This window comes from Myripristis murdjan, chromosome 1 (assembly GCF_902150065.1).
Source record: "Myripristis murdjan chromosome 1, fMyrMur1.1, whole genome shotgun sequence".
NCBI classification, from domain to species: domain Eukaryota; kingdom Metazoa; phylum Chordata; class Actinopteri; order Holocentriformes; family Holocentridae; genus Myripristis; species Myripristis murdjan.
In genome coordinates, this window is record NC_043980.1 from 12,812,228 (window position 1) to 12,837,588 (window position 25,361).

General features: G+C 41.1%; 1 protein-coding gene across 1 annotated transcript; it reads right to left on the minus strand.

Moving 5' to 3' along the window:
* On the minus strand, positions 1–24,563 carry LOC115357542 (uncharacterized). The gene is made up of 4 exons (XM_030049046.1): positions 24,559–24,563; positions 14,138–14,143; positions 846–4,132; positions 1–351 (listed from the first exon to the last, which is right to left on the minus strand). The coding sequence occupies exon 3, from the start codon at positions 4,032–4,034 to the stop codon at positions 2,772–2,774; it is 1,263 nt and encodes a 420-aa protein (XP_029904906.1). The 5' UTR covers positions 4,035–4,132; positions 14,138–14,143; positions 24,559–24,563; the 3' UTR covers positions 1–351; positions 846–2,771.
* Positions 24,564–25,361: the final 798 nt, after the last annotated feature.

Consider the following 25,361-nt stretch of genomic DNA (forward strand, 5'->3'; position numbering starts at 1 on the left):
ACTAGAAGTAAAGTACCAAAAAGCAATATAAACATTATAAACAAGGAATGTAGAAAAAATACTCTATGAACCATTTACACAACAGAAGAAAATAAACTAAAACCTGAGGGACAACACGCTCTGATGGAGGATCAGCGGTAGTGTGAAACCATGAGACCAAGTAGCAGAACCTGACTCCCGGGACTGGGCCTCAGGAACTGTCAGACTTGATCCAGGCGTATGGTATCTATAAAAGTTACAGAACTGAACACTAGAACTAAAGTACCAAAAAGCAATATAAAGATTATAAACAAGGAATGTCGAAAAATACTCTATAAACCATTTAAACAACAGAAGAAAATAACCTAAAACCTGAGGGACAACATGCTCTGACAGAGGGTCAGGGTTAGTGTGAAACCATGAGACCAAGTAGCAGAACCTGACTCCCGGGACTGGGCCTCAGGAACTGTCAGACTTGATCCAGGCGTATGGTATCTATAAAAGTTACAGAACTGAACACTAGAAGTAAAGTACCAAAAAGCAATATAAAGATTATAAACAAGGAATGTCGAAAAAATACTCTATGAACCATTTAAACAACAGAGGAAAATAACCTAAAACCTGAGGGACAACACGCTCTGACGGAGGGTCAGGGTTAGTGTGAAACCATGAGACCAAGTAGCAGAACCTGACTCCCGGGACTGGGCCTCAGGAACTGTCAGACTTGATCCAGGCGTATGGTATCTATAAAAGTTACAGAACTGAACACTAGAAGTAAAGTACCAAAAAGCAATATAAACATTATAAACAAGGAATGTAGAAAAAATACTCTATGAACCATTTACAAGAAGAAAATAAACTAAAACCTGAGGGACAACACGCTCTGATGGAGGATCAGCGGTAGTGTGAAACCATGAGACCAAGTAGCAGAACCTGACTCCCGGGACTGGGCCTCAGGAACTGTCAGACTTGATCCAGGCGTATGGTATCTATAAAAGTTACAGAACTGAACACTAGAACTAAAGTACCAAAAAGCAATATAAACATTGTAAACAAGGAATGTAGAAAAAATACTTTATGAACAATTTAAACAACAGAAGAAAATAACCTAAAACCTGAGGGACGACACGCTCTGACAGAGGGTCAGGGTTAGTGTGAAACCATGAGACCAAGTAGCAGAACCTGACTCCCGGGACTGGGCCTCAGGAACTGTCAGACTTGATCCAGGTGTATGGTGTTTATAAAAGTTACAGAGTTGAACACTAGAACAAAAGTACCAAAAAGCAATATAAACATTATAAACAAGGAATGTAGAAAAAATACTCTATGAACCATTTAAACAACAGAAGAAAATAACCTAAAATCTGAGGGACAACATGTCTGAGGGAGTGTCAAGGTTAGTGTTAAACCATGAGACCAAGTAGCAGAACCTGATTCCCGGTACTGGGCCTCAGGAACTGTCAGACTTGATCCAGGTGTATGGTATCTATAAAAGTTACAGAACTGAGCACTAGAAGTAAAGTACCAAAAAGCAAAATAAACATTATAAACAAGGAATGTAGAAAAAATACTCTATGAACCATTTACACAACAGAAGAAAATAACCTAAAACCTGAGGGACAACACGCTCTGATGGAGGATCAGCGGTAGTGTGAAACCATGAGACCAAGTAGCAGAACCTGACTCCCGGGACTGGGCCTCAGGAACTGTCAGACTTGATCCAGGCGTATGGTATCTATAAAAGTTACAGAACTGAACACTAGAACTAAAGTACCAAAAAGCAATATAAAGATTATAAACAAGGAATGTCGAAAAATACTCTATAAACCATTTAAACAGAAGAAAATAACCTAAAACCTGAGGGACAACACGCTCTGACAGAGGGTCAGGGTTAGTGTGAAACCATGAGACCAAGTAGCAGAACCTGACTCCCGGTACTGGGCCTCAGGAACTGTTAGACTTGATCTTGCCTCATGGTATCACCTCTTCCCTCCAGTTTAACTATAATTCTATACACGTTACACTGTAATGTATTGTCCATACGAACAGGATAAATAGTGAAAATAAAACAATGTAGTGGCTGGGGGGTAGGGAAGGGGGATTATTACCCAAATAGGAAGTAATTAACTTTCCTCATCCCAGGGCTGTCTCCCGGTACTGGGCCACACTCCCTGGGCCTGATGAATCCAAACCTTGTTTTTTCAGCAAAAGAGCAACACAAAGATTTACAGACACAAATCACATTTGCATAGTTACAAAAACATGCTCAATAAGTCCAAATACACAGCCAAAATGTCATTGAAGTCCTGTCCCCCTAACTGCCTAACCAAAATCTAACTAAGCTCCTCCCTAGTCTTCAGGCGTTACTTGCGGCAGGTATTTATGCACTGTAGCCCGAGAGCTCGGTTAAGCAACCATAAACTGGCGACCCACCTGCAGCTCTGGATGTGCTCCTGAGACAACTGCTCTAACCACGTTCACGCCACACTAACATCCCCCCTAAACGAGTTCCAAAGGGAACGCGCTCTTACACCTAACTGGGGACTGAACAACGGTGACTCGCTATGACCATGCACAGGACCAACTGAACTCTGTGCCACACAATTAACAAGGCCTCAGTGGAGCTCCTGCTCCTTTGTTACGTTGTCCCAGGGGTGTCTCTTGGTACTGGGCCACACACCCTGGGTCTGAAGAAACCATACCTCCATAAAAATATTGCATAGAACAGCCCGCGCAGCAAGTCAGAAACTGAACATTAGGAGTTATCGCGCAAAGTGGAAATTGTAATGTGCCTAAACTATACAATACACAGGGTTATGGTAGCTATAATACGTTTGCAGTACACCTGATGTGAAGCAGACATTTGGCTGAGAAACATAAATGTGATCCAGAAGTGTATTTTTTTCTGTAGTGGCATCAGTGATAAGCTGTGTATAACCCCTTGACACAAACATCTCTAAAATAGGTTTATTTACATTATCTAATAAATTTTCGTTAAAGTCTCCACAAACAATGATTGGGTGTGGACAGTTAACCTGCAAATAATCTAGGAGGTTTTGCAGGTTTGGCATGAAATGTTTGAGACTATAATTTGGAGGTCTATATATAGCTGTTATCACTAAATTCACTGGTGCTTTAATTTTGATAGCTAAAAACTCAAGGTCGGTGACATGCGGTATATACTCATACACCTCTGCGCTAACATGGAATTTGCAATAAATTGCAACTCCCCCACCTTGTTTTCTAGCCAAGTCAGGAAAATGCATGTAACAGTGCTGTCTGTTGCATAAATACAGTCTGTATCCGTCTAACGCTAAACTGTCGAATGGAATTGAGTCTGACAGATGTGTTTCAGTTAGACATAAAACATCTGCAAGTCTCAATTCGTGATGCCGTTTGATGTCATTGATGTGACAGATTAAACCTTCTGTGTTGTGGTGCACTATTTTAAACATTTGTACAAGGTCTGCTTCACGTACATGTTTTAAAAGTGGCATAATACCTGTTAGGGATGTTGTTTTCATGGACTGCATTGCGACAGCAATGTCACCATCAGCATAAATTTTGCTTTCATCAAAATCTGTTATGTACAATCCATCTAGAGAGGTTGTCCTACTTAAAGAGACGTATGCCATCCCTGCTTCAAATACATGTTTAAGTGATACAACCGCAGATTGTACCGTCATGCCTTGTACTTTATGGCTTGTACATGCGAAAGCCAATTTAACAGGGAACTGATGGCGAACTACACCTTTTTTGCTCAAACTTTCCTGCAATCTGTCCATGTAAAACAAGCTATCTGGTGTACCCTGCAGGATCTGGCGCTGTTTCTGACCTGCCTTTGGATTATCCAGTCTAAGTCCTAGCTTTTGTACTCTGGTGTGCCCATCTTTGGTTTCAGTGACTATTTTTTCTATTTTTCCAAATGTGCCATTAACAATACCATCTTCTACATCAAGGTTTCTAGTAATCATGATGCGTGCTCCCTCAGCTGCTTCTAGAGTTGTAAGTAATTCTCCCTGTTTACTGTTGGTGGGAGCTGCGAGCCTTTTCATATGCCCTGTTCGTGCGTCTTTAAGATAGTCTTCCGCATCAATGGTTATAATCTCTTTATGAAGGGCACAAACTGTTTTGCTGTTGTGGCGGTCAACTTCTTTATTGGTTGGGAATATGTAAATAACATCAGCTGGGCAGGCTTCGGATGTGGTGATGGCGCGGGCAAGTAGAGTTTTGTCACTGTCACTAAAAGGTTCAGTTTTTTGCTTCACTCTAATCCTATTCAAAAGCTCTGCAAAGGCAAGATCCTCTTTTTGGCGCATGATTTCTGTCAATGTTATCATAGTAAAATTTTCCCTCCAAAAGTCTGGCTCAGTTTCCTCATACACGCAGAGCGGTTTGGCTTTGCCGACGGGACGCAACTGGTAGAAATCACCTACACTGAGGACTGATATCCCCCCAAAAGGTTTTTTATTTCCTTTGATTTGTTGAAATCTCCAGTTGACATATGCAAACAGAGGCTTTGAAACCATGGAAATTTCATCAATAATAAGTATTTCTACATTTGAGAGGGTTCCTCTCATTTCATCTAAATTGTTTCCAAGGCCTTGGTAAGGCGGTTTTAAACTACGTGGCAGTTTTAACAGAGAGTGTAAGGTCTGTCCTGAAATATTGAATGCTGCAGTACCAGTAAATGCAGTCAATAACACAGTTGGCATTGAAATGTCAGCTTCCTCGCGTAGATTAGGAAGCTGACGAAATAGTTTTGTTGCCTCTTCAAAAATGCATTTTATTACGTGTGATTTGCCACAGCCGGCACCACCAGAAACAAAGTAAAAGAATGGCTGCGGGTTCTGGCCCCAAACACGCTTAAGGCACCACTGACGCACAGTGTAGAATATCGACGCCTGAGTGGCATTTAGACTTTGATACAGCTGTATGACGTATTCACGGCTAACCTTTGGTGGTTGTATTGAGGGTACAACTCCAGTTTTCTGTTTAGGATCAAGTTGGTACTCTGGAACTTCATCCTGCTCATTTTCTGTGTTATTTAACTCTTGTTCAGCAATACACTCTAAGCGATCTGCCTCTGCTGCAGGTGCAATTGCTGCCCATGCATCCTCAAATGGATGGCTAAGAAGTTCTTCATAGGCTACATCTATTTCTTCACTGTGTTGTTCATAGTTCTTTTTGTTATTTGAGACTATCACGCATACTGCTAGGAGGCAATCAGTTCCAGGAAGTTTAACATAAGCACCTTTGTAGAACTGCTCATATGTTGGGTGCTGGGCTGTTTTTAGCTGGGTGTCAGAACGGTAGGGGAGATACAGTTTAAGCAATCTACTGTAATATTTTTCAGGATTTTTTTGTTCAGTGAAGCGAGCGTATCTGATTATGGCTGGCTTTCCTACTGTCCTTTCCTGAATGTGTCCCATGTTACGTAAAAGACTTTTCACCCTTTTCCCCTTTGTTTGTTCGCCATAAACTATCCTGTATTTTGAAGCAAATTCCGCGAGACACATGTTCTCAAATTCGGGCTCCAGAGGTCTAGCTTTGTATTTATCTGTAATTCCTTTCATCCAAATATCTTCACTGTTGTCCTGTTGCATTAGTAGTTTCTCAATAGGAATACTAATTTTCAACGCGTCGTCATCCGTTTGTATGAACACAATGCTGCGTGAGCACATTTTGAGTTTTAGGCTGCAAGTTCGCGCAACGGCCTCTTGTGCACTGACTTGTCTATGCCTAGAATAAGCTTGCATTACTTGTTTCATGTGATCCTGTTCATTTACATTAGTGTCACGCGCAGCCTGAAATACTGATTTCAGGTAGTCAGCCATCTCATGCTCTGGCTTGGACACATAAGATAGCATGTACATCAGACAGCTATAGTGGTCCAGAATGTATTGAATGTCCATATTTGCATTCCAAGCTCTTAGCAGGTTAGCATTGTATCCATTGACCCAACAGTCTTTTGGTCGACGCTTCATCAGAATTACATTGGAGCTGAACACTGCAGCAGCACACTTTTCATATTCATCTAAGGTTAGGTTACATTTTTCCAAGAGTTCTGACAAATTATCAACTGAGACTTTTGGGTCATTGAGCACATCCCATATGGGTTTAAGCTTCCTTTTAGCCTCTGCAGTTGCCTTGTTGTCCCCTTTGGTTCTGCGAGTTTTCTTGGTTTTTTTAAATGTGACATCATCATCATCATCATCATCAAGTGGTCTGGGACGGGTTATTAGAGTTGTCTCCATGGGCATTTTAGGAAAACCGAATCTACAGTGAACATTCCCCTTCTTACATGATTTGGAATGGTTTCTGCTGTGAATTTGAACCTCTGAGACAATTTTATAGAGTTCCGGGTCAGTTTTGGGGTCAGGCATCTGACATGTTATGTACCGGTCAATAAATTCATAAACTTTGTCGTCGGGGTCGCTCTCAAATTCAGGGGCGTCTTTGATCCAAGCAATTAAATGTATGTGTGGGGATCCTCTCATTTGATATTCCATGCGATAGAAGAAGTCCTCTACTTGACCAATGGGCTGAGCAGGTGACAAGAGAAGATCTTTCATTAATGCGTCAACACGCTTTTCAAACATGCGCATTACAGTGACAGGGTTACTACGCAGAATTTCACATTTTGTATTCCAGTCAAGTTGTGAAAAGTCTACTTGTTCACCTTGTTGACTCTTTATAACTGTTATCACTTCAGGCCATCTCATTTCAGCTGCACTGAATGTACAAAAGAATGTAGGTTTGCCTAGCTGTCTAATCATTGCAACCAAGTCTCTAAGAGTTTTTTGCCAATAAGCTGGTGTCCCTCTCAAAGGCTGCATAAAGCGGGTTGCATCCTGGTGTCGTAAAAGTCTTTCAAGTTCCTGTTTATCCTGAACCATTTTGTTGCTAATCCTACGGCCATCTCTCGTGATGGGCTTACTCTTTCGCAGTTGGATGGACATGCTGTTTCTAGCCATGTGTGTTTCAGTGACAAACTGGGCAAAGAATAAGTAACTTTGGTCTTGTGCAAAACGGGTATCGACCGAGAACAACCTTACATTAAAGTACATACTTGGCGATACACTGATTGTTCTTACTTCATCCAAAGTATTCTGTCCATCAGGGAATTGTACGGGAAACGCCATAGCCTCAAGTTTTGGAATCGCAAAGAAACCAACAGGCTTATTTCCTTGGGCAGGTGCAATGCTAAATATTCCCTCACCATATGCAAGGATTTCATGACCTATGTCAGGTGGTTGCATGCAGGAATCTAACATTAGGCCTGGCCTAAGTTCATCTTTCTCTTCATCGTTATTAAGTTTGTCATTTGTAGCTAGTTGCTGTGTATCACTTATTTGCACTTCCTGTGTATTGACAGCCTGATTTGCAGCATCCCTTAGTCCCTCAGAGCTATGGGGCTGCACATTGCAATTATCATTAACTGATTCCTCTGTGGCAACTTCAGGCTCATGTTCATCACACTCATCATCAAAATAATTTTCCAATATGGCTACTTCATTAATGGATATATCTTTGTACTCGGAATGCATTTCCTTTAGTACTGATAACGCTGCCAATACACGGCTCATATTGACAGTATGGAACAGCTGATGTCCTTTGTAATTAAGACGACGTTTTAACTTGACCTGCAAAATCTGAGATTCACTTCTGCATCTTGGGAGGCAGTTCACAGTTTCTTCCATCTCTGATGGAACACACACAACGGCTCCGTGAACTGCTCTTTGTTGACCTCTAGGCAAGCTAACAATTTTGGCAAACGGAATGATTTTGGCTATAAGCTGCCTTTCAAGTACATTCAAATCAAGCAACTCTGCAGGAATACATGCCAGCTCCAGTTTATTTTTTACAGCAATGGATGGCATGTTCCCTCGTTGTAAATGGTTATCGCATGTGTGGCAAATCCATTCCTTCTTTCTCTCTTGGGGAACTATACATTGCTTTGGATCTGAGCATTCATTGTCACAAGAGTGAACATATTTTCCTGTCAAGCAAGCGGTTACAATGTTAATGTTTTTTACATATTTTGTCCTATTACAGACCTTAACTTGATCAGGAAAAAGAGCTCTGTGGCACACTGTACACACATGAGTGGGGCCGTGTTGGATTCTTAAATGGAATGTAGATATTGCTGTTTGCATCAGGCTGTTCAGAACGGGCTCAGCTGGCTGCAATATTTGTTTGTAGAATCGATTATATTTAGCTTTTATTTTCAATGCACATTGCATTTTATGGTAAATATTAAATGTGTGATCTTTAGATCTGTTTTTTTGATATAATGCACAGCGTTGAATATGTTGCAGTCTAAACTTTGGATCATTTTTATATCTGCTTTGAACAGTCTGGGTTTTTTTGGATCTGTAATCTGGGTTACATGTGTATCTTGATGTCATGTACGCTTTCTTTTTATGCCTGAATTCAACATCACAGTTGTATTTTCTAGCCATGTACTGTTTTTTCTTGCTTTGAAAAACAAGGTCTGTTTTATATCTACTAACTATGTAATCTTTCTGTTTGCTCTGGAAATCAGGTTCTTTTGCATATCTTCTGACTATGTATGCTTTCTGTTTGCTCTGGAAATCAGGGTCTTTTGCATATCTTCTGACTATGTATGCTTTCTGTTTGCTCTGGAAATCAGGGTCTTTTGCATATCTTCTGACTATGTATGCTTTCTGTTTGCTCTGGAAATCAGGGTCTTTTGCATATCTTTTGACTATGTGTGCTTTCTGTTTGCTCCGAAAATCAGGGTCTTTTGCATATCTTCTGGCTATGTATGCTTTCTGTTTGCTCCGGAAATCAGGGTCTTTTGCATATCTTCGGATTATGTATGCTTTCTGTTTGCTTTTGAGCTCAGGGTCCTTTTCGTATCTTCTGATCATATATGATTTATGTTTACTTTGGAAATCTAAATCATTTTTATATTTTCTGAACATGTAAGTTTTTTGATTCCTTGTAAATTCAGTATCTGTGTGGTATTTGCTCACCACTGATGCTTTCTTTCTGTTTTGATAATCTAGATTCTGCATATACCGTGTTTTCTCATATTGCCTTTTTTTCTCAGCTCTCTCTTTGTGAGACATACACGCATGTGTTTGATTTTTAGTGCGAGTCATTTTTCTTTGGCGAAGTTTGTTTAGTTTGCTCACATTTGTTACTTCTTTTGCTGCCGGTGCAACATGTTTATTATATTTTATCACATTTTTATTTTGTTTTTCAGGAACAGTTATTTGTGGTTCATGGGTTACTACATATTTTTCTGTATTTTCAGAAAGTGTGATGAGTTCTTTTTGGGCTCCTGTACTCTTTTGCTCTTTTGGTATGGTGGAGGTATTCTCAACGGAAGGTCCAGTATGTTGATCATCAATATCAAAGCGTACTGGCATGAAATCATACTGGTCATTATCTCCCCAGCGTCTGTAAAGCATGTGCAGTCTGTCAATCATGTCATTTAGGTGAGTAAATGTAAGCATAACAGCTTTCCCATTACCTGTACGGTCAGGCAAACCTTCTGCTGTTCTGGAATGGGAATCAAAAAACCCATAACGTCCAGATCTGTCCCTAAACACTGCAATGCACAGTGGACTGATTATCAGCAAGGCATGGGTCACATCTGCTGAAAGACACTGAAGTCTTTCAGAAAGACTTAGCCACCCACCTGCAAAGTCACCCCCATCACTGGCTCTAAGGGATCCCATCTTCACATTAAACTTATGTACTTTGTATTGGTGTCTGTCTGTTGTGACATTTTGTGGCACTTCCTCCATGGTAAAGTGGTCATCGCAATACTTCCCCTTTTTTTTAAGTTCGTTTTTAGTGTTCATGTACAAGGTGTCGCCAACCTGTAGCACATTGTCGAGGTTGCTCTTACAGAATTGTGTTCCCTCACTGTGGTATGCCAGAAACGCAAGAGCATTACATGTGCACTGGTGATTGCGTGAGTCCGAATCATACCTGTTGTCCCCCTGATGATGGGATGCCTGGACAGATATTACCCTGGGTACATCAGCAGTGACTTGCGCATTTTCTCTGGCAGAATGTTCAGTTTCAGGTTTGGTCTTGCTAAACTCCTGATGTTCCATACCATGCACCTAATCAATGTGAAGAGAGAAAAAGTACAGAATTATTGACGCAAATGTGATAAAAGTGGGGAGGTTGGGTTCATGCGCAGAATCCTACATCCATGACAACAGTAATAGGGTGTTAAAACAATCTATGTTTACATCTGTGAGGGAGTATAGATTTTACATACGTAATTTTTTATTATTATTATGGGGTGGCTTATATGGGTGGGAGACAGGTCAGGCAATGTGATATTGATAACCTTAAAGCAATACAACTGTGTTTCAGGCAAAAGTCTTTTAACAACTTACCCATACAGAGACAAGATGGCTGGCTCCATCATAGCGAAAAATAAACGTTAAAGCAGGGGTGTCCAATCATGTGCCATGGAGGGCTGAGAGGCTGCAGGTTTTCGTTTTTATCAAGACCTTCACAAGGTGATTTCATGGATTAGCTCCTCCTTTCAGATACAAGGTGAGGGGATCAGTGAAGTCACCTGTTGGAGGTCTGAATGAAAACCTGCAGCCTTTGGGCCCTCCATGGCACATGATTGGACAAGTTGGCCTTAAAGCAACACCAAAACTGTGTTATTAGCAATATGTAGTATATGTATTTGAAATCTGTCTTAAAATTGAAGTAGGGGAGAAAAAAAACCTGTTGTTTTAGGAAAAGTAAGATAGTGATACACTGTTTAAAAACACACTTTCAGAAGTGCTGCAAGGTTTATTTTTGCACTTTGACAGAGCCAAGGGAATGACTTCAAGTCTTTATTCAAGGATTCTTTGTCATACCAACAACACATGCATGCACATGAGGAGGTACGAAATTCAGCAAGCTAACACAAAATTCAATGCATAGCAATTAAACCACTGGACTTGTTGGTGAAAATTGTAGGTTCTCACATCAGTATGAGTAAGCAAAAGAGTATTCTGCCCAAAACATAGAAATATTCCTTTAATCAATATAGACTGCATTAATAACTGTTCAACAAAAACAATTACTTAATATTTAATTAATAGTTAATATAAAATGTCCACACTGAGAAGCCTCTTTCTTATCACATTTTTAACTTTATACTTGACAAATAAACAATGCTTGATCATGTTTTGGTATTGTTCTCCTTTTTCAATTAATATACCTGTTGACTGGTCACAGGTTGGGTCATCTGAGGATTTGTCAGGTCCATTTTCTTCGACTGGTCTCTTGCAGCCTGGGATCAGATTAGCAAAACAACAACACATGTACACATGTTTTGTCAACCTTTATTTTGTAAACAAAGTTTGACTATGTTTACTGTTACAAGTTAAAGTAGGTGATCAATTTTGCTTGTGCAGTTGAGAGCCCAATTTTATGAGCCAAATTGTAGAAATACCAATTTAAGACATAAGGAGCCCAAGCAACCCTGTAACATGTTCAAAGGTCCTGTCAAATCTTATGCACAGCCTTTTATGTCTGTAAATTTTAGCAAGTGTCATCCTATAAGAAATGGCTACAGGTAATTTAGATAAAACAGGAGAGGAAATTTCGAAGTGTAATTTGTTTTATTATGTCATTAGAAAATATTAATTATGTGAATGCAGGAGAACTGCCCACACTTATTGTAACTCTACCTCTTCACTGGTCTGGGTGTCAGCAAGGTCCAACTTGGTCCAGCGGGCGCGTGCAGCCTGGGATCTCTTGCTTCTTCTTGGCATCTTGTTACTTCAAATGGTTCACTCACCTGAAAAACACTGGGGAAAACTGGAGACAGTAGTTAAACAAGACAACTTAACTGTGTAAGTATTTGAGACCGTAATATGTGTGGCACTTAAAAAGGTGGTTTACTCTAATCTAACGCTCTAGAAAGTGCCTTAATACAATGTAAATTAATACTAATATACACAAACTACTTTACTATACTATACTGCTCAAAATATTAATGTGTTGAAATGTGATGTAAAACAAATAACAGTAATTGGTCTCTTTTGTTGGTAAACACAGGAAACCTGCAAGACAGAAAGAAATTAAAAATGGCAATAATTAGTTTCCAAACTGCAGGACATACAGTGCTGTTAAATGCAACATTAAACACCGCATGTCAAAGCATCATTATTTGAAACTGGGATATTCTTACCAGGCTGTACTATGCAAAGATGTGTGGTCCTGAAAAGAAATAAAAAAGAAATGTGAAAAATTAACAAAACTATGATACAGTAAGCTTTCAAGAGAGATGCAGTCAGCCCCAAAATAAGTTCTCTCCTATTCCTATTTCCTAAAAAGATGCATTGCTCCATAGCTTTTGTAATAACACATTTTTAAAATTGATGGTGGCTTTACAGATAACATTAATCACTGCAATTTCAAGGCTGGATCTTTAATATGGTTGCTTTGGTGTGATGTGAGACCAAACCAAGCAAAACTGATAACATAACCTACCTGAAAAGGACCGTTGTGGTATAGGCTAGATGGAGCTGTAATATAACATAAAAGAGGGGAAAAAACAAGTCAAATAAGGATGTCTTTCTATTATCTGTCTTATAAATATAACATTAGTTAAGTCTTTTCATACTTAAGGAAATAAGGAGCTAAAGATGCTTCAACTCTTAAGATCACTACAAGTGAATGCGCAAACTTGTATTGATATTAGTGACAGGGAGGGCATTCTGCTTGTGCAGAGGCAATCTTGAATGAAAACTGAAAAATTGCATCATAGCCATATAAAACTGAAAGCCTACATTGCATAAATGCAATATTATATAAAAGCAATAATATGTACTTTAATATGTACTTTATGATGCAAAGAAAAGGAGTCATGACCTTACAGCAACAAGTTTAACATTCAATAGTGATACTGAGGTGTAAAAAGCTATTTTCAAGCATTGTAAGAGCAAATCTCTACATGTAGCTATGTGAGTATAAACTGTACATTTATAAAACGTACATAATGAAACCTAAAAAAAACTACTAAAACTGTAGCCCAATAAATCCATGGTGTAACATTAACCAAACACTTGTGATTCACTGCAATTTCTGCAATGTGATGCAAAGGTTGCAAGGTTAAATTGTAATTGATATTCAGCATTTCAGCTGCCTTACCTGAAAAGCACTGAAAGTGAGCAATGTAGCTGGAACACGTGTCTACAGCAGAGGAGAAACTACTTAACATACATGACCACAGCAACATTTACTACATTTCCTCAACTAAAAAGAAGTTAATTAATTTAAAAATAAACATAAGTGTACATCAACTATACTAGCCTGTACTGCTATATATACACACACAGTGTATTTTCTTTTTTTTTTTTTTTATTTAACACTACCAGTGCAAATGGAGGTGATACCTAAAACAATAGCAGTAACAATAACATGACGCAGACATTTGAAGGACACCTGACCCACCAGTGAGCTGTTGAGCAAAGGTTTGTCAATCTATGAATTAAAAAATATAATATATAATAATAATATATCTCTAATCCATCTCTGTTAAAATGGTCAACTTAGTCTGCCATAAAGGCAAATGGGTAAACAGCGCTTCATCTATTTAAAAATACTCAGAGCCATCATGCACAGACAATATATTAGAGCAGTGAAAGTTATTGCCTCTAGAATGAACCTATGGTGTGACAAGGCAAAGTAAAGACACATGTGAATTTGTGTCGGCGAATGCACCAGTCTCCCGAGTTGAGCCACAGCAGTAGTACTAACGGTCCCTTACGGCTTTGAATATAAAGCCACCATAACACTGTATGACTGCTGGGACGTTAACGTAAAGGCCGACCCGACGAAACGTCTACGTTTCGCCAGGGCTCGTCGAAAGTCGGCAAAAAGTGCAGACATACTGCCGCCGATTGTTATCTGTTAAGATGGGTATTTTAAATAGCTGACAACGTTAGCAAACAAGCACCGGCTATGTGTATATCAGTTAGAGGCGAGCGGCTAGCTTAACGTTAGCAAACAAGCACCGGCTATGTGTATATCAGTTAGAGGCGAGCGGCTAGCTTAACGTTAGCAAACAAGCGCCGGCTATGTGTATATCAGTTAGAGGCGACCGGCTAGCTTAACGTTAGCAAACAAGCACCGGCTATGTGTATCAGTTATAGACGATCGGCTAGCTTAACGTTAGCAAACAAGCGCCGGCTATGTGTATATCAGTTATAGGCGAGCGGCTAGCTTAACGTTAGCAAACAAGCGCCGGCTATGTGTATATCAGTTATAGGCGAGCGGCTAGCTTAACGTTAGCAAACAAGCGCCGGCCATGTGTATATCAGTTATAGGCGATTTTCTCTCAAGCAGCACTGTCACGCGTGGGGTCCGTTTCACAAAGCAGGGTTAGTGAAAACTCTGAGGGAGTCTGTTAACCCTGAAATGAGGGATTTCAGGGTTAACAGACTTACAGTTTTCACTAAGCCTGCTTTGTGAAACGGACCCATGCTATGTCCTTACCCAACTCACTGCGTTATGTGCTACACAACAAAGTTGAGTGATATGTCGGGGGTCGTTTATCGGAAACATGCGTCTAGAAAAGTAATCTTACTGTCTCATAGCATTTGTAAACCAAGAAAATTAATCGTAAATTAAAACCATTCTTACCTCTCAGCAGCAGCAGAGTCGAAGGGGGTCACGTTCGGAGTGCGGCGTGTTTTTGTAGTCCCCGGATGCGTCACTCAATACTGCAGCAGTGATTGGTCCATACTCCGCTAGCAAAAGCGCTACCCAATCACAGCTTTTGTAGAGGAACTTTCAAATAATGCAGCATCGTATTCCTTTTAAACCGGACGTGTCGTCACCGACATTACTGCGCATGTCATATTGTAAATACCGTAACTGGCTGAGCAATGAGAGACATGAGTTTTATAGTGAGCCACCTGCTGGGCGTTTGAGGGACACGTATGTGTCTAGTGCAGTACAGAAAAAGAAGTTGACCATTAATACTATACTATTACTACTAATACTATTACTACTACTAATAAAAATATATAACAAGAACAACAACAATAACTAGAAATGGTGTGTCTGTGCGTGTGAGCGTGTGTGTGTGTGTGTGTGTGTGTGTGTGTGTGTGTGTGTGACGTGCATACCGGGGGCAATCGCGCTGGAGCGCGTTTGGGCTTGATAATGTGAGTGCAGGCCAGCAGCCACGAAAATGTAGTTTTCAAATTGATTCGTAAATAACTTAAAATATACAATTAACCTTGCTCTTGTGTTGATTTCATGGTAACACCCCCGGTGTTAGGCTCAGTTTTGACCCATGTTTTAAATCAGCCATAAAATACCAACAAAAAACAATTATTTTTCATCCAATGTGTTTCTTATCTCTTGGTTACCTTGTTAGGCTTCCTTATCCATGAAAAGATTGGTTTTTAATATTTTTGTAGTGCCCCTTTGTGGGCCTTTGTTTTGACACCATACCTCTTGCTTTCAATATTAAAAAATTCCAAAAAAAAAATCCCAAGAGAATTATATAGATAAATAAAAGGTTGTTATGCTACCTGACAATTACTGAGGGATATTAGAACACATCTCAAAAATGTTCATACATTTTTTTATTATTATTTTAATATTATTAACTATAATAACATCTATTTTGTATATATTTACAGGGCTGCCAGCAGAGGGAGCTCACGCTCTTTGGATGTAAATGTAGATACAGTCACTGCCAACTCCACTTTTGGGTATTGATGGGGACAAACAGAGTTAAGAATGGAGATCAGTAGAGTGGGTGAAGACTGGAGATAAGAATCACATTCCAGCATATTTATTTATTTATTCATTTATTTATTTATTCATTTATTCATTCATTTAACTACCATAAATCAGTCACAGCCACACAAATAGGCTCCATATTATTTCTTACCTTGATGCAGAATTAGTGTTGAAAGTTGAAAGTTCATAAGCAGCCAAATGTTGCCAAAAGCAGCCCAATTTTGAAGTAGACGCCCAACGTGATTGTTCCCTGCCCAACGGAATTAAAAATATCCCAATCTGACAATCCTGGCAGGAGGAGAATTGAACTCCGTTCTCCAGCATAAGAGGCTGGAGAGGTTACCGCTGCGCTACTGGAGCTCAGGGGGGCGGGGCCCGAAATTAGTTTCTATGAGGCAGACAGCAGCAATGACACTGGAACTGGTGACAAGATCGCCGAAAACCACGGGTCAAACTACCGCATCTTTCTCCGCGATAGTAAGTCCGAGCAGAAAATGGATTGCACCACGAGAATCGTAAGGCTTTGAGCTTTTGAACCATGGTTTAATTATTTTCCAACTCCCGAAAATGCCCGAGAAACGGCGAGTAGAATACGTGTGTGCTTCTGCTTTTCTGCCGCGACTTTGCTTTGCCGATATAATGGGACTGAATGGGGGAGAGAGCTGGGACTCCCGCCTCGTTAAGAGTCGAAATGAAAAAAGTTGAAGCTATTTTGCTTTTGTCTTTACATTTTTCAAAGCACAACTATTTTTCCTACAATTTGATCCCAAATTTATGCATGTTGAGTGAAAATTGTGGCCAGGAGAGCAAGTTTAAGACAAAGGTTTCAGGCGATTTTTCAGGGCTGCCTCCCTCTAGGTCTCAGGAATTCCAGCTATGCCGCTCTAGCTCAGCCTACGTACCTCTCCCATTCGTTTGTATTGAGTCTGGAATTTCGACTTCAAACTGGAATTTAGGAAAAACGGAATGTCGGATCGGTTTGAAAATTCGCAAGCAGCTTCTTCTCCACTAGACACATATTTTTCTAATTTGGTGTGTGGACCTAGGTCCAAAGCTCTGGGCGCTAAAGCCTTCGAAAGTTTTTGCCCATTCATTCGAATGGGCCAAATTTGCCACAAAAATTGGAATTTTGGGAATTCCAGATGTTGGATTCCTTATAAAAGTAATAGCACACTTCTCCCAATGGGGCCGCACATTTTCCCAATTCATTGTGTGGGCCTAAAATGAAAGCTGTAGGAGGAGAAGCGCGCCAAAAAATTTGCAGAATAATAAAATATAATAATAATAATAATAAGAAGAAGAATAAATATGCACAACAATAAGATGTGTTGCCTCTCCAAGGCAAGCACATAATAATAAAAAGAACTAGAGGATAGAAAGTTTCTGAAGAAACTTTAATGTGCTTGCCTTGCGCATGTCGGGTTACGCAACATCACCAGAGCCTGTCTACTGTATTAGAGTTTCTCTGATATCACGTGCCTCAGCTTCAAAACCAAACTGCTGCGTGCTGCTCTCTCTCTCTCTCTCTCTCTCTGTCTCTCTCTCTCTCTCTCTCTCTCTCTCTGTCTCTCCTCGCCGCTCTACACACATCCGTGATACTCAAAGACACACGGTGGTTATGTCATGCACAAGCACATGCACGGTCGCGCACGCGAACGTGGATACGACGTAAATCATGCAGTCCTCCTCCCTCCGCAAAATCGTTTAATGCGAACGGCGGCATTGCGCAATCAATAATCAACCGATAATAACAATCAACCAGATCTGACAGGTGCGCCGCGCACACAGACTGACATATAGTGTAGCACACTTGCAAAGGACGACGCTTACAAGGGCGTTGTGGTCGAGACGAGTTTACTCTCCATCTGTCAATCATACATAACAAGACACACACATTGCAGCCTGGTTCATAACCGCACGTGCAGCTCTTCTGATGATTACAGCCGAATGTAAAGAGCACGAACACAACAGGGGATCAACATAAAAACAAAGGCGACCGTCATGTGCACTGTGCTACGACATCAAGTAAAGGGGGCAGACTATATTAGTTACATTTTGCACTCCATAATAATAAACATCACCCACCGTCTGTTGACGTTAGCTCCGGGTCGCGGGAGCAAGCTAAGGGTAATTAGCGCTTAGCGAGCGAGCTAGCCATAACAGTTAGCTTACTCACGTCATCAAATAAATAATATATTTCCTTCGTGAGTCTCTTTGCTATGTCTCGCTACCCCACTCACATACACTATTTCACACACACACATTTCCATTAAACTAAACAGTCTGCTTACCTGTCAATCATACATCACAGAAGACGCACACATTGCAGCCTGGTTCATATCGGACGCAGCTCTTCTGACGATTACAGCCGAATGTAGCCGAGCACGGCGTCTGGACGGACTGTATTTCTTGTCTTAGCGTGCCCTCTTGTGATAAGAACTGGTATCACCACAATAGACAGTTCTCCCTTTACCACAACTGAAGGTAAGTCCCACAATAACAGGTATTTCTTATTATGAATCAAAAATAAAAAAATAAATGGGGGCTCCGGCTGTCAGTTGGACACAGACGGAGGAAGTTACCTCTGAAACTGTCAAGGTAAATAAACACCCCTTAAATGAAACAAAACGTCTGTTAGTTAAAAGGAAGACATGATGAATGTATGTGTGTATTTCAATGTGACGTGCATAACGGGGGCAGTCGCGCTGGAGCGCGTTTGGGCTTGATAATGTGAGTGCAGGCCAGCAGGGGACTGGGGAGGGGGGAGAGAGGGCGGGACACAGCCACGAAAATGTAGTTTTCAAATTGATTCGTAAATAACTTCAAATATACAATTAACCTTGCTCTTGTGTTGATTTCATGGTAACACCCCCGGTGTTAGGCTCAGTTTTGACCCGTGTTTTAAATCAGCCATAAAATACCAACAAAAAACAATTATTTTTCATCCAATGTGTTTCTTATCTCTTGGTTACCTTGTTAGGCTTCCTTATCCATGAAAAGATTGGTTTTTAATATTTTTGTAGTGCCCCTTTGTGGGCCTTTGTTTTGACACCATACCTCTTGCTTTCAATATTAAAAAATTCCAAAAAAAAATCCCAAGAGAATTATATAGATAAATAAAAGGTTGTTATGCTACCTGACAATTACTGAGGGATATTAGAACACATCTCAAAAATGTTCATACATTTTTTTATTATTATTTTAATATTATTAACTATAATAACATCTATTTTGTATATATTTACAGGGCTGCCAGTAGAGGGAGCTCACGCTCTTTGGATGTAAATGTAAATACAGTCACTGCCAAATCCACTTTTGGGTATTGATGGGGGCAAACAGAGTTAAGACTGGAGATCAGTAGAGTGGGTGAAGACTGGAGATAAGTATCACATTCCAGCATATTTATTTATTTATTCATGTATTTATTTATTCATTTATTTATTCATTTAACTGCCGTAAATCAGTCACAGTCACACAAATAGGCTCCATATTTTTTCTTACCTTGATGCAGAATTAGTGTTGAAAGTTGAAAGTTCATAAGCAGCCAAATGTTGCCAAAAGCAGCCCAATTTTGAAGTAGACACCCAACGTGATTGTTCCCTGCCCAACGGAATTAAAAATAGCCCAATCTGACAATCCTGGCAGGAGGAGAATTGAACTCCGTTCTCCAGCACGAGAGACAAAGAGGTTACCGCTGCGCTACCGGAGCTCAGGGGGGCGGAGCCCGAAATTACATTGTATGAAGCAGACAGGAGCAATGACACTGGTGCTGGTGACAAGATCGCCGAAAACCACGGGTCGAACTACCGCATTTTTCTCCGCGATAGTAAGTCCGAGCAGAAAATGGATTGCACCACGAGAATCCTAAGGCTTTGAGCTTTTAAACCATGGTCAAATTATTTTCCAACTCCCGAAAATGCCCGATTTACGGCGATTTGGAAACGTGTGTGTTTCTGCTTTCCTCCCGCGACTCTGCTTTGCCGATATAATGGGACTGAATGGGGGAGAGAGCTGGGACTCCCGCCTCGTTAAGAGTCGAAATGAAAAAAGTTGAAACTACTTTGCTTTTGTCTTTACATTTTTCAAAGCACAACTATTTTTCCTACAATTTGATCCCAAATTTATGCATGTGGAGTGAAAATTGTGGCCAGTACAGCAAGTTTGAGACAAAATTTTCAGGCGATTTTTCAGGGCTGCCTCCCTCTAGCTCTCAGGAATGCATGGAATGACACTGTAGTGCAACTCCATTAGTGTGTATTGCGTGTGTAATTCCGACTTTAAACTGGAATTGCGGAAAAACGGAATGTGGGATCGGTCTGAAAATCGAAACTCTGCTTCTTCTCCACATGATGCACGTTTTTCTAATTTGGTGTGTGGACCTAGGTCCAAAGCTCTGGGCGCTGGAGCCTCCGAAAGTTTTTGCCCATTCATTCGAATGGGCCAAATTTGCCACAAAAATTGGAATTTTGGGAATTCCAGATGTTGGATTCCTTATAAAAGTAATAGCCCACTTCTCCCAACGGGGCCGCACATTTTCCCAATTCATTGTGTGGGCCTAAAATGAAAGCTGTAGGAGGAGTAGCGCGCCGAAGAAATTTGCAGAAAAATAAAATATAATAATAATAATAATAATAAAAATAATAAAACACAACAATAAGATGTGTTGCCTTTCCAAGGCAAGCACATAATAAATATGAGCAACAATAAGATGTGTTGCCTCTCCAAGGCAAGCACATAACTAGAAGATAGAAAGTTTCTGAAGAAACTTTAATGTGCTTGCCTTGCGCATGTTGGGTTACACGCAACATCACAGAGCCTGTCTACTGTATTAGTTTTTCTGATATCACGCGCCTCAGCTTCAAAACAAACTGCTGCGTGCTGCGCTCTCTCTCTCTCTCTCTCTCTCTCTCTCTCTCTCTCTCTCTCTCCTCGCCGCTCTACACACATCCGTGATACTCAAAGACACGCGGTGGTTATGTCATGCACAAGCACATGCACGGTCGGGCATGCGAACGTGGATACGACGTAAATCATGCAGTCCTCCTCCCTCCGCAAAATCGTTTAATGCGAACGGCGGCATTGCGCAATCAATAATCAACCGATAATAATAATCAACCAGATCTGACAGGTGCGCCGCGCACACAGACTGTCATATAGTGTAGCACACTTGCAAAGGACGACGCTTACAAGGGCGTTGTGGTCGAGACGAGTTTACTCTCCATCTGTCAATCATACATAACAAGACACACACATTGCAGCCTGGTTCATAACCGCACGTGCAGCTCTTCTGATGATTACAGCCGAATGTAAAGAGCACGAACACAACAGGGAATCAACATAAAAACAAAGGCGACCGTCATGTGCACTGTGCTACGACATCAAGTAAAGGGGGCAGACTATATTAGTTACATTTTGCACTCCATAATAATAAACATCACCCACCGTCCGTTGACGTTAGCTCCGGATCGCGGGAGCAAGCTAAGGGTAATTAGCGCTTAGCGAGCGAGCTAGCCATAACAGTTAGCTTACTCACGTCATCAAATAAATAATATATGTCCTTCGTGAGTCTCTTTGATATGTCTCGCTACCCCACTCACATACACTATTTCACACACGCACATTTCCATTAATCAAAACAGTCTGCTTTCCTGTCAATCATACATCACAGAAGACGCACACATTGCAGCCTGGTTCATATCGGCATGCTCACTCTTCTGACGATTACAGCCGAATGTAGCCGAGCACGGCGTCTGAACGGACTGTAATTCTTGTCTTAGCGTGCCCTCTTGTGATAAGAACTGGTATCACCACAATAGACAGTTCTCCCTTTACCACAACAGAAGGTAAGTCCCACAATAACAGCTATTTCTTATTATGAATCAAAAATAAAAATAAAAATAAAAAATAAATGGGGGCTCCGGCTGTCAGTTGGACACAGACGGAGGAAGTTACCTCTGAAACTGTCAAGGTAAATAAACACCCCTTAAATGAAACAAAACGTCTGTTAGTTAAAAGGAAGACATGATGAATGTATGTGTGTATTTCAATGTGACGTGCATACCGGGGGCAGTCGCGCTGGAGCGTGTTTGGGCTTGATAATGTGAGTGCAGGCCAGCAGGGGACTGGGAAGGGGGGAGAGAGGGCGGGACACAGCCACGAAAATGGAGTTTTCAAATTGATTCGTAAATAACTTCAAATATACAATTAACCTTGCTCTTGTGTTGATTTCATGGTAACACCCCCGGTGTTAGGCTCAGTTTTGACCCGTGTTTTAAATCAGCCATAAAATACCAACAAAAAACAATTATTTTTCATCCAATGTGTTTCTTATGTCTTGGTTACCTTGTTACTTCCAAAAAAAATCCCAAGAGAATTATATAGATAAATAAAAGGTTGTTATGCTACCTGACTATTACTGAGGGATATTAGAACACATCTAAAAAATGTTCATAATTTTTTTTTATTATTATTTTAATATCATTAACTATATCATCTATTTTGTATATATTTACAGGGCTGCCAGTAGAGGGAGCTCACGCTCTTTGGATGTAAATGTAGATACAGTCACAAACAGAGTTAAGACTGGAGATCAGTAGAGTGGGTGAAGACTGGAGATAAGTATCACATTCCAGCATATTTATTTATTTATTCATGTATTTATTTATTTAACTACCGTAAATCAGTCACAGTCACACAAATAGGCTCCATATTTTTTCTTACCTTGATGCAGAATTAGTGTTGAAAGTTGAAAGTTCATAAGCAGCCAAATGTTGCCAAAAGCAGCCCAATTTTGAAGTAGACGCCCAACGTGATTGTTCCCTGCCCAACAGAATTAAAAATAGCCCAATCTGACAATCCTGGCAGGAGGAGAATTGAACTCCGTTCTCCAGCATGAGAGGCTGGAGAGGTTACCGCTGCGCTACTGGAGCTCATGGGGGCGGAGCCCGAAATTACTGTCTATGAAGCAGACAGGAGCAATGACACTGGTACTGGTGACAAGATCGCCGAAAACCACGGGTCAAACTACCGCATCTTTCTCCGCGATAGTAAGTCCGAGCAGAAAATGGATTGCACCACGAGAATCCTAAGGCTTTGAGCTTTTAAACCATGGTTAAATTATTTTCCAACTCCCGAAAATGCCCGATTTATGGCGAGTTGGAAACGTGTGTGTCTCTGCTTTCCTCCCGCGACTTTGCTTTGCCGATATAATGGGACTGAATGGGGGAGAGAGCTGGGACTCCCGCCTCGTTAAGAGTCGAAATGAAAAAAGTTGAAGCTATTTTGCTTTTGTCTTTTCATTTTTCAAAGCACAACTATTTTTCCTACAATTTGATCCCAAATTTATGCATGTTGAGTGAAAATTGTGGCCAGCACAGCAAGTTTAAGACAAAGGTTTCAGGCGATTTTTCAGGGCTGCCTCGCTCTAGGTGCTCAGGCACGTCGCTCTACTTTCCTACGTACCACTTTGAGCCTCGGCCATTAGTTGTATTTCGTGAGCTGTTTTTCGTGAATTGCGAAAAAACGGAATGTCAGATTGGTTTGAAAATTCGCAAGCAGCTTCTTCTCCACATGATGCACATTTTTCTAATTTGGTGCGTGGACGTAGGTCAAAAGCTCTGCGCTCTGGAGCCTTTCAAAGATTTTGCCCATTCATTTGAATGGGCCAAAAATTTGCTACAAAAATCGTCATTTTGAGAAATCCATAAGTCGGATTCCTTATAAAAGCAATAGCACACTTCTCCCAATCGGGCCGCACATTTTCCCAATTCATTGTATGGGCCTAAAACCAAAGCTGTAGGAGGAGTAGCGCGCCAAAGTTTGTCCAGAATAAAAATAATAATAATAATAATAACTAGACTTTGTAAAGTTTCTGAAGAAACTTTGATGTGCTTGCCACCCTTGCGACCGCCTGGCCATGCGCTAAACCACCAGCCCTATGCTGTTTGAAGGTTGTTTGGTGTTTTTTGAGGGCTAGAAGGCAGCTACTGTGGTCCGGTTGTTGTCCAGGCAGTTGTGATCATCTTTTGAGTGATCACTAGCATGTCTCTGGGCAGCTACTATGGTATAGTGGGTGGCTGCTAAGGTGCTGATAGGTGGTTGCTATGGTGTTCCTGATGGCTGCTATGCTGTTGCTAGGCAGTTGCCATGGTGTTCTTGACGACTGCTAGGCGGTTGCTATGGTGTTCTTGATGGTTGCTAAGGCCTTGCTAGGCGGTTGCTATGGTGTTCCCGGTGGTTGCTAGGGCGTTGCTAGGTGGTTGCTATGGTATTCTGGCCGGTTGCTAGGGTGTTGCTAGGCAGTTGCTATGGTGTTCCTGATGGTTGCTAGGGTGTTGCTAACCCGTTGCTATGGTGTTCTGGGCGGTTGCTAGGGCGTTGCTAGGCGGTTGCTATGGTATTCTGGGTGGTTGCTAGGGTGTTTCTATGGTGTTCCTGATGGTTGCTAGGGTGTTGCTAGGCAGTTGCTATGGTGTTTGGGGTGGTTGCTAAGGCGTTGCTAGGTGGTTGCTATGGTAGTGAGGGTGGTTGCTATGGGGTTGCTAGGGTGTTTGGGGTCCTTGCTATTGACTTCCATTAGTGTTTGGGGTCAGTGCTGGGATGCATTGGCTGCAGTGCTAGTGGCCCTTGAGACAGAACAGGAGAGATACAAAGCCGCGTGTGTATCTCTGTGTCAGTGAGAGGGGACTTAATTTCTAGCTACCTCTCCGAAAGTTCCGCCATTAGTGTGTATTGCGTCCGAAATTTCGGCTTCAAACCGGAATTGCGGAAAAAACGGAAAGTCGGAGCGGCTTGAAAATCGACACACCCCTTCTTCTCCACAAGACACACGTTTTTCGTATTTGGTGCGTGGATGCAGGTCAAAAGCTCTGCGTGCTGGAGCATTCCGAAGTTTTTGCCCATTCATTCGGATGGGCCAAATTTTCCAGAAAAATCGGAATTTTGAGAATTCCGTAAGTCGGATTCCTTATAAAAGTAATAGCACACTATTCCCGATCGGGCCGCACATTTTGATATTTCATTGTGTGGGCCTAATACGAAAGCTGTAGGAGGAGTAGCGCGCCGAAAAACGTGCAGAATAATAAACTATAATAAAAATAATATATATGCAAGATAATAAGATGTGTTGCCTTTTCAAGGCAAGCACATAATAATAATAAGAATAAATATGCACAACAATAAGATGTGTTGCCTCTCCAAGGCAAGCACATAATAAATATGAGCAACAATAAGATGTGTTGCCTCTCCAAGGCAAGCACATAAATATGCACAACAATAAGATGTGTTGCCTCTCCAAGGCAAGCACATAACTAGAGGATAGAAAGTTTCTGAAGAAACTTTAATGTGCTTGCCTTGCGCATGTTGGGTTACACGCAACATCACCAGAGCCCGTCTACTGTATTAGAGTTTCTCTGATATCACGCGCCTCAGCTTCAAAACAAACTGCTGCGTGCTGCTCTCTCTCTCTCTCTCTCTCTCTCTCTCTCTGTCTCTCCTCGCCGCTCTACACACATCCGTGATACTCAAAGACATGCGGAGGTTATGTCATGCACAAGCACATGCACGGTCGGGCACGCAAACGTGGATACGACGTAAATCATGCAGTCCTCCTCCCTCCGCAAAAT